Source organism: Sebastes umbrosus, chromosome 17 (genome assembly GCF_015220745.1).
Source record: "Sebastes umbrosus isolate fSebUmb1 chromosome 17, fSebUmb1.pri, whole genome shotgun sequence".
NCBI classification, from domain to species: domain Eukaryota; kingdom Metazoa; phylum Chordata; class Actinopteri; order Perciformes; family Sebastidae; genus Sebastes; species Sebastes umbrosus.
The window spans coordinates 6,645,854-6,656,212 of record NC_051285.1 but is presented as its reverse complement, the minus strand read 5'-3'; the positions used below and the strand labels follow the sequence as shown (position 1 = coordinate 6,656,212).

Genomic DNA, 10,359 nt, shown 5'->3' with positions numbered 1-10,359 from the left:
ACAAACAATAATAATACAAAAATAAGAGAGTAATAATAAATTAAAGTCCCATATTGTAAAAACTGAGATTTGTATGTCTTTTATATATTAAAGCAGGTTCAAGTGCTATATAAATACTGTTAAACTATCAAAACACTCAATATACGGAGAAATACACACAGCCCGTATTCAGAAATTGTGTGTTTGAAACAAGCCGTTAGGATTTGTGATGTCACAAATCTACAATATTTAGACCATTTCACGGTTTTAAACGTAAACATTGTAAATGTGTATTGTGCATCATTTCAAACACATTTATCTGAGCTTTGGGGTCTTGATTTCAAATAAAGGTGTTAGGGAAGTTTGGTGTGAATTTTAAATATGACATACTTTATATAATAAGAAGGAAAGGAGAAAGAACAACTAGTTAATTGGAATTTGGTGTTTTCAGCTGGGTTAAGCACCCATAAAATAACAGATACCTATGCTGCTCTGTAATGAAGCAACACACTGGCACTAAACAAACCTTCAGGGAGTCATTATTATAAGTATCACCTTACCCGGGCCGTGGAAAAATCAATATCAGCCAACCAAAATGTCTGCACTACCCTGTTCATTGTTCTTCAGCTACACCGAGTACCACTTCTCCTGAAACTGTGGATATTTTTGTGTTAACAGAGCAGACGTTTTGATGTGACACCTGGATAACATCTGTCATCTGGAAGGTTAATGTTTTTTTTAATTTAGCTTGATGTCTCTCATTTGGTTGATGCTGTTGTTCTCAGGTAAGCTGCTCTTTTTGGCTAAAGAAATGACCAGACAGTTGCATTTCTTAAATAGTATGAGGTATTTATTTGTAAGTTAAAAATTACCTGCAGGGTTTTGTTGCAAAGATTTCTGCTTTGTGACATTTCCCATCAAAATGGTGATATTTCAAACATCGGTTGCTCTTTGGAGTGTGACAGCACTATTACTCATTGCATATTTTACTTACATTAGGTCAGACAGCGACCACTCTCTCACAGATTCAGTTTCAGTAGCGTGATAGTCTGTTTTTAAAACCGTGCTGTCAAAACTTCATGTGATACATGTCCATGTAATAATAAATGCATTGGTAAAGAGAGAAATTAGAGCTATTGTGCCCTCTTGGTCACTGTTTTTTATAAAGCACCACAACCACTAATGTAAGCACTACAATGTTGTATGGAGCAACTGATGCATTCCTCATCCTTTTAGCGAGGCTGGACTAACTGGGTAAGAGACTCTGAGGTAAAAATGAGCTGAGGGGGCAGCAGTACCAATCTATGTAAAGTGTACATCATGGCATATTAGACATGGTAGCATCATAACATCAGTAGTCCAGTGCTGTAATACTATGAGCCCCTAGTTTTTTGTGTCATAGACTATTAAGAAGTGTCCGTAGTCACCGTGACGTCATCCAGTAGTTTGTGGACTACGGTTTTGAAACCTCGAGTTTGGCATTTTGGTCGTCACCATCTTGTTTTTTTGCAACCAGAAGTGACACGAGAGGGTGGAGCTAAGTACAATCGAACGCTGAATAAGACATTTTTACCAAAAAGGTTTTAATTAACTTCCATGAACTGAAAACACACTGTGAAAGGCACAACTCCCAGACCGGACAACGCCGTGGTAGCGACCTGTCAATCACAAGGTAGCCACGGCTTAAAGCATCACCTGATTTAACTCTAAATGGGACCATAATTTACTGAATGAATATCATGCTGTATTGAAGAAGACTTGAAACTATAGCTTCAAACTACAACTTGAACTTGAAACTATAACTATATATTTATAGGTGATAAATCAAGTGAGAAGTAGGCTCATTTTCTCATAGACTTTTATACAAACAGACTTCTTTTACCAACCGGAGGAGTCGCCCCCTGCTGGCTGTTAGAAAGAATGCAAGTTTAAGGCACTTCTGCATTGGCTTCACACAGTTGTGTGCTTCATATCACTAAACAAATTAGCAATGATTCAAATTACCAAAAACAAATTGCCACACAATGAACCTGAAACTTTTGGGCTGCGAGGTTCTATGGTCCCATGGCCCCGCTTTGCCCTGCTGGTAATCTAGCTTTGCCTTTTAGCTCATCTGGCTGACTGTGTGCCAGAGAAGCCAAAGAGATCCGCTCTGAACCAGCTGACCAGGACCCTCCTCAGGAAATATGACTGCGGAGTTCGACCTGTTCACAACTGGACGAGTCCTACCACCATCTACTTAGACCTCATACTGCAGTCGGTCCTTGATGTGGTATGTTAACTGTGAAAGCACTCTGCTATGATCACACTGCTGCTAAAATTCTCCAAAACAGCAGCCTTAATATAAAACAAAAGTATTATTAAGACTTTCTCCTTTTTGCAGGATGCAAAGACCCAGAGCATAACTACAAGTATTTGGTACAGACAGGTAGGTGGTCTCTCAGTTTCCTTCTCGGTTCGCCTTCTAAAGCTTCAGGAAAACAAGCATTTTCTCCTCCATAAAATCCATATCATTAAAATTAAAACAGCTCCAATTATCTACCTCTTCAGTGACTGACTTCTACTGTAAGCTTTAAACAATCAACACAGTGGGTTTTCATTTAAACGTTTCTTCATAATATGCTGCAACTCTCACTTCACAGTGTATATGAATTACATAGTATTGATTGGAGTACACTTCATTATCAACAACAAAGGCACTTAAGCTTAATTTTTGGTTTAAATGGTTTTGTGAATATTTGCTTTTCCGTTTAAATACACAAATTACATATTTTTACCGCATACGTCCTCCTCTGTTTTCAGATCTGGACAGATGAGTTCCTGGTTTGGGACCCAGAGGAGTTTGATGGCATCAATGAGATCTCAATGTCATCTGATGCCATCTGGATACCTGACGTTATCGTTAGTGAAATGTAAGAAATTACTGAAACGATTCCTTCAAAAAACATGTTAGTCTAAGTCTACAATGTCCTTCAGTATTACCAGGGTCTGAAGCAGGGTCCATGATTTTGGAAATGAATCCTCCTCCATGTGTGTTCCCAGTGTGGACGAGGGGAAATCCCTACCGATCCCCTATGTGTACGTCAACTCGTCTGGCTCAGTGAAGTACTACCGGCCCGTGCAGGTGGTACTGGCCTGCAGCCTGGAGATGTACGCCTTTCCATTTGACAAGCAGAACTGCAGCCTCACCTTCCGCAGCTGGCTTCACTCAGGTGTGTTTCCTGCCTGTGATGGGACGGTGGTCTGTATGCTCAGTAAATCAGGTTGAACACCTTGTATTTGCAGAGTTTTCACACCTGTAGTATCTATGAGGAATATGATTATACACTCTTTACTGGTGCTTGCTCAGTCTTACAATCAAGGGACCACCAGTAGCATCCCTGTCAGAATCACTTATGACGCCTTGTTATTTTAGATCCAAAACTAACACAGTAACACAAACGAGCCAACTGATCAATACAGCAGTTCACCAGCAACTCCCGTGTTCTACGAGGTAAAATTACAGTTTTTGCCAATGGAGTCTGGTGGCTTTGAAGATAGCTACATAACGGCTTCAGTTCCCCGTCGGATGGCAAGGTAAAGCGATGAAAATATTCTAAATATAACTTATACTTCAACTGATATTGTTTTTTTTGTTTTTTTAGGTGTTAAAAATATATTTTTTTGCTGCTCCCATTCACAGCCCGCTTTATCTTGCACTCAGACACGCCCTTTCCGAGGGTGAACTGAAGCCGTTATATTGCTCTCTTCAAAGCCACCAGACTCCATTGACAAAAGCAGTAATTTTACCTCGCAGAACATGGGAGTATACGCCACTTCAAAAAGTCTTTACCCTTTCAGTTATGTCCAGACTTATCAAAGCTAACATTGACTCAACTAGTGCTAACGTTTACATTATTCATAACCTTATTGATTTGCTTGTTTTGGTGACCTACATCACTGCTTTTTGCCAGCGGCTGAGTGGGCATTTCCATTTGAAAAACACGGATAAGAATGCAGAGTCAACCTTTAATAAGATCTCTGCTGGTTCACCCTACAGACTGGATTCCCTGTACAAGAAGACTATGATATTACACATAACAGCTGTAGGAAATGGTGAAACAACAAGGACCCTATACAAGAGACTGAATGAACGCCAGAAACAGACATCAGCAGTCTGAACACTAGACCAAATCCCCTCATGGCAAAGACTGAGAAGTAGTCAAAAGTCATCGACCTGGGTACGAGAAAAATCGAGAAGGAGGCCATTCACCTCTGACATCAGAGTTACGATCAGGGCAGCAAATAACAATTATTTTCATTATTGATTAGTCTGCCAATTACTTTTCCAATTAATTGACTAATCATTTTGTCTATAAAATGTCAATCGCAATTTTCTAAAGCCCAAGGTGACTTCTTCAAATTGGGTTTTTTTCTGACAGGCAAAAATCCAAAGATATTCAATTTACTATCAAGTAAGACAAAGGAAAGCAGCACAAATCGGCGATTAATTTCATGTTGATCGACTAATTGTTTCAGCTCTAGCTACAATTCCCCCCCGTATACGAGCACCTGTTACCGTGTGGACGAAGTTAAATACTTAGTGAACCATCTCCATGATAACTGAGCAAACTTCCACTGATAAATGGTAAAATGACCCGGTTGGAAAGGCTAGTAAATTAACCTTAAAATTGAGATTATTTTGTCACACATGCTTCATCCCTTGCTTACCACTCAGCTGTGGTAGTTGCAGTCTTATGGATTCACCAGGTGGACAAATTAATTACGCAGGATATACAATTTCCAATTCACCTTGTTTGCATGTCTTTGCACAGTGTAAAGAAAACTGAAGTACAAGATTGAAATCCATGCAAACACACAATCTCTCAAGAGTGATGAACATGTTTAAAAGCAAAAGCAGATATTCACTGCTTTCATTTTCTATCCTTCATTATCTCTCCCTCTCGCAGTGAAGGAAATAGACCTGGCGCTGTGGAGGAGTGCAGAGGCCATCGCTAATGATAAGAGGGAGTTCATGAATGACGGAGAATGGGAACTGTTGTCCATTCCTTCCAGCTACTGGCAAATTCACCAAGACAACACTGACTACGCCCACATCCAGTTCAATGTATGTGCCTTATTGTGTCAACCACGTTAAAGTAAGAGTAAGAGTAACACTGTAGGTTATTTGAATATAATCCTAATATCACTGTCTAATGGGGTAGTATTGTGCAACAGCTCTGTAACAAGTGAGCCAGTAGCTGCACTGTGATGGCTGTGATTGCTTATCGATGGCGAGCTTTAAACTGTAGCCCCTCTGTGGGTTAACCCCCCCTCCACGCTGTGCGGTGGAATTGTAAAGTGTAAAGCAATTGGCCGCGACCTTCATGGATCGGGCTAGTGAGCTAATGCCAAATGATGAGACCGAGGCTGTTTCTGGCAAGTAAAGAGACAGATAGAGAGGGAGGCTGATAGACAGGGGAGGGTGAGCAACCATAATGAGACTGTCTCAGTGGCTGCCTGATCAATGGACTTCTTGTTAGTGGCGAGGAAAATGGCTCCATAGCCCATTGCAGGTGGAGAGCAGGGAGGGCTGCTATTTATTCAGCTCAAAGAGCGAAAGGCTTTTTGGTAATGGAGCATTTCATGGCTCACTGGGATATTGTTATGTTGTGGCAGTTTTGTTGCAAAAGATAGCTATGTCGTAAAAAGGGTTTCTAGTGGAAAATATTCATTTCCAGATCTGAGAAAATGTTGATTTTAACTAGACTTGAGAAAGATCTGTTTGAAACAAAGGTGGCAGCTATATTAAAACTTTGAACAATGAAAATCTGCACGGCTAGACACCACTAGAGGTTGAATAAATGATATTATTTCTGATCAGATCTCCTCTCTGCCCTCATCTTTCATTCAGGTGTTGATCCGCCGGCGCCCCCTGCTGTATGTGGTGGGTCTCCTCATCCCAAGCATCTTCCTCATGCTGGTAGATGTGATCAGCTTCAACCTGCCTCTGAGCAGCGGTACACGCATTGCCTTTAAGATCAGCATACTGCTGGGCTACACTGTCTTCAGAGTCAACCTGACAGATGACCTGCCCGCCACAGCAGTCAGAACTCCACTCATAGGTGGGATGTTTTATAACTTTTATGACTTAACCCTTAAATGCATTTTGATTTGCTTTAGACCCAAATGTGTCTGTTTGGTATACATGTACAAAATTAAATGGACAATACCTTTTGTCCTGTTTGTTTATTTTATTGTTAATGCAATCAGAAAGGCCATTGTTCTCACTCAACAAATTCCAAAATGTTCCATTGAAAAACTCCACTACCCAGAGTTCCTTTAGAATGACATCAATAAACTGTAAAGAGTAACAAAAATCATAAAAGTGGTGTTGATTTGTGACGATTGAACAAACTAAAAAAAAAAAAAATGTGAATAACTTTGCTGAGAAAAAAACATTGATCTTTTTAAAACATGGTAAGCATAGACGTTTGTTTATTTGATCAGTGGTTACATTCATATGGACACCAATACTCCAGTCATTACACAATAACGACAGTACTGGGATTAATGTGTAACTATAAAAACACCATACTCAACACTATCTAGATGAAGTATACTCAAATTAACTGTAAACACCTTAATTAAACTATGTCACTTTCACCACATTTTATGCAACACATGGTTATTCAATTGCTTGACAGCAACGCTCTTTTTTTTGTATTATATATATTTATATATTTTTCATTTTAACCACAAGTAACAAACGTCAAAAAAGGTACAATTAGGACTACAACATATCCTCTTTGCACGATAACAGCCAGAGGTAAAACTATGATGGACCACGACAGACAGATCAGGTTTGAGCTTAGTTACTGGTTACTGGTTATCAATAATGCCTTAAGTGTGGTTTATTTTTGCCGCATCCTAGAGTGTCTGCACGGCCAAAGTGATGTCACACCCTTAATTAAGGCCCTTCGCGGGGGTTTCGTGCTGCAGGTCTGTGCACATCCAAATTTTGCAGACACAAATTGGAGGCAAAAACTCCACTTTGAAGAGCTTTGTTTCCTCATCATGATTCCACATCAGCTCATGTCCGTGCCACCATCCTATCGTAAAGTATAACCGAGGATTCACTCTTGTTATTTTGTGCAACAAGTAGCCATTATTGAGAGCTTTATGTTTTCACTCCCCTCTCCATCCAGGTGTGTTCTTCGCGGTGTGCATGGCCCTGCTGATGCTCAGCCTGACTAAGTCTATTCTGGTGGTGAAGCTGCTCCACCACAGCGAGAAGGAGGTCAGACAAATGTCAGTGTCTGCCTGCCTGCTGGACAAGTACGGCTCAGCTGGTCACGGCTTCACAGAGAGCGCTTTAACCTCCATTAAGACCCTCGATCACATCAATCCGTCCGGAGGTAAGCTACAAGCTTGAGATTTTCCAAAAGTCCCGACAGGCCGTAACACGGTGTGTTCTTGCTTCATGCTGCACCAAATCAAAAGGTCTGTTTGCAAAAAGCAGGTTGCTCACTGAAGTCAAGGGTGAAAGAACATTGGATAAAAGGAAGCCAAAGCACTTTTTGTCTGTGCGGGCTATTTTAAACTCATTTCAGTTGCATCTCAATGCTAACATCTTATACTTTTTTTAACAGAAGCATTTTTAAGACTCTCTTAAGAAAGAGTTGCAAAGTCAGATGAGCAGCTGGTTATGCAAGTATTTTTTCTCTCTCAGTAATTTAAATCCCATCTGAAAGCTTTCTATTAATGATGAAAAGGGGGAAGAGCTGTTCTATTGGGCTGCTGAGATCAAACAGTCTGTACCAAAGTGTTTGGATTGTTCCCATTTTAAACCAGCTTCCTTGATCTTCTCCTAGATTATGAGCTTGAGCCTTCACTGGAGGAGGATCTGCTGTCCCTGAATGAGATCCAGGAGGCTCCATCTGGGCTGGAGTGGCTTCTCCAGGAGCTGGTCTCCCTCCACCTGGCTTTATCCCAGGAGGACAGCGAGTCTTCGGCTCAGACTGACTGGCTGGCCCTCTGCTCTAAGCTCGACTGCTTCCTGTTCCGCTTCTACCTGTTGGTTCTGGCCTTGTATGCCGGTACGCTGCTGTCGCTCTGGGCCAGTTGGAGCTTCGCCTGATTGCACAATCAGAGACTTACTGACTTTTTAATACTTTTACTGAAAGCACTTCTTGCTTATGGTATGTTTACCATATTTACAGTTTGGAATGTAGTATGTTAGTCTGTTGGAGAAGCCTAAATATATTACAATGCAAAGAGAAGGATGCAGAATTATTATTGCTGATGTGTACTTAAAATATACTTAAAAAAGTGGTCATATTTAATTTCCCTTCCACAAAAGTTTATATTGTGTGCCAATGTTGTTAACCAAAGCGTATAAAATATAGTGTATTACAATTAACCTCTTATTTTTGTAGTTTTTGCCATTGGTTTTATCAGTCGGAGGTTGTAAACAAGCTGTTTTCTCTTCTTATCTAGTCATGTCGTCATATTCCCAGAGCTAGGCTATTGTTTATAATGGATACAAATGATTGCCAAACTTATAAGAATACATTTCCAAGTCTGAAACCATAACTCTCCTTTAAGTACTCTGTTTGCCGAACCTCCAGATATTGCACTGCCACCGTAGAGCAACATTATTGTATCGCGTCTGTTATCGTGAATTCCCGACAGTGAAGATTTACTCAAAGACACTGTATAATAAAGCAGCTCTCTGGAGAAAATCCTCAGTGCCAGTGTGATGTTATGATATTGTATTCATACTTTAATCTCCATCCCTCTGCCACAAAATAGATCAATAAAACCCATTCAGAGCTCAGCTGCTGTGTCTCTGTTCCCTGTTGGTTTCCTAATAGTCATGACTAGAATATCAAAAGTGCGTCATGGCAAACTTGCCGGTGGAAAGATCCATATTAATGCAATTTTCACAGTATCTGCAAACCTCTTCCTCCAGTGGATCTGGTTACATGATGTTATGCAACCAAGCTGAAGATAACATTTAGTCAGTGTGCTTTGTTACCGTCTGCATGAGGTAACTAATGGCTGTATGTTAAGTTCAAGGCTTTGTGTTTTCACTGTGTTGTTAATATGAATGTCATCTCAAGATTTGTTCTTCTGAAATAAAAGAAACGCCTTTAAGCTGATGTTTTGTGAAGATGATGCATGACAGAAGTGAAAATAAAAGCATTACAGAGTCAAACCAACCAGGAACCTGCCTATTATTATATCTGAATCATACCAAGTCATGAAACATCCAGGGTTTCCAACAGTGTATTGCAAACCTGGTGGCCCGCCAGGCCTAAACCGACTCCTCACCAGGACTAAGCATCGGGGAATTATGTATTTTTAAGATGTTTTTTAAACTAAAATGTGTTATACACGTAGCAAACTCCTTTAAGGGGTAGCTCTTAACTTTTAACTGCTTAACGTACACCGACACTCGCTACCGTGTATGAAAATAACAGTATAGCTGTGAGCGTAGCAGTGCAGTGTGTGTACAGTTTAGGCTGTTAGTGAAGAAATACTACAACTTTTAGGAGCGACAATGCGGCTAACTTGCTGGGGTCTTGCTAGTATGTAAACAAACTACGACGCATGCCCCCAGTGACATGACAGGTCAAGGGTCGCTCATTTTCTCTTTTTCGTTTCTCTCTTCTTTTCTGAGCACCTGACTTTTGATGAAATTTTTGTATTTATAGTTATTTATAATTATTCAATTCCTGGTGAAGTTTACCGTTTAACTGCACTGATGCCATTTCGGACAATAAAGTTTATTGTGAAACTGTAAAATATCCTGCCTCAATTACACATCTTTGTCAAGGGTTTGATAAACACATTTGAGGGATCATTGCAAAAAAATATTGTGAAGGTAATATTGGAATATTTTCAACTTCCCAATATCGGTATCAGCCCCAAAAATCCAGTATCAGCCAGGCTCTACAACACAGACTTATTGCCTTTACCGTAAGCGGACTGATCATGCTTACGGTTGTGCATAGTCATCCCCAGTCATCCTCATGCTGAGCCAGGAAAAACCTTGCAAAACACACAATAAACAAAGAAAAAAACAATTTGACTGTTAGCATTATTATTTATTTATTTTTCAAATCTATATATATTGCGATAATATCGTTATCGTGAATTCTTTTGGCCACTCCTATTGAAAATCGGATATTGTGACGGGTGCAATGTTTAGGTGTCTACATACTTTTGTGTATTTGTCAGTGAAGTTTTTATTCAACTTTTATCATGCATACTGCACACACAATTGCCAAATAAAATCAATATTTGGCATCTCAACATAAAAGCAGGCAACTATGGCCAGTGTATGTGATAAAGGACATGAAATGCTGAAAGTTGAAACTTTGCTGTCAGTAAGTG

The 10,359-nt window shown here is 40.0% G+C and overlaps 1 protein-coding gene across 1 annotated transcript; it reads left to right on the top strand.

Annotated features, from left to right (window-relative positions):
* The first annotated feature begins 283 nt into the window (after window positions 1-283).
* On the top strand, window positions 284-9,178 carry htr3b (5-hydroxytryptamine (serotonin) receptor 3B). The gene is made up of 10 exons (XM_037748174.1): window positions 284-642; window positions 674-764; window positions 2,088-2,251; window positions 2,363-2,407; window positions 2,782-2,891; window positions 3,022-3,191; window positions 4,929-5,086; window positions 5,873-6,083; window positions 7,167-7,376; window positions 7,833-9,178. The coding sequence occupies exons 2-10, from the start codon at window positions 731-733 to the stop codon at window positions 8,096-8,098; spliced, it is 1,368 nt and encodes a 455-aa protein (XP_037604102.1). The 5' UTR covers window positions 284-642; window positions 674-730; the 3' UTR covers window positions 8,099-9,178.
* Window positions 9,179-10,359: the final 1,181 nt, after the last annotated feature.

What these genes read in the sequence shown, in the direction of transcription:
- htr3b (XM_037748174.1), top strand. Translation starts at nt 731, where the DNA reads ATGTCTCTCATTTGGTTGATGCTGTTGTTCTCAG. An exon ending in GACGTTATCGTTAGTGAAAT is followed by an intron (nt 2,892 to 3,021) that starts GTAAGAAATTAC and finishes GTGTGTTCCCAG; the next exon opens with TGTGGACGAGGGGAAATCCC. An exon ending in CCGCAGCTGGCTTCACTCAG is followed by an intron (nt 3,192 to 4,928) that starts GTGTGTTTCCTG and finishes TCCCTCTCGCAG; the next exon opens with TGAAGGAAATAGACCTGGCG.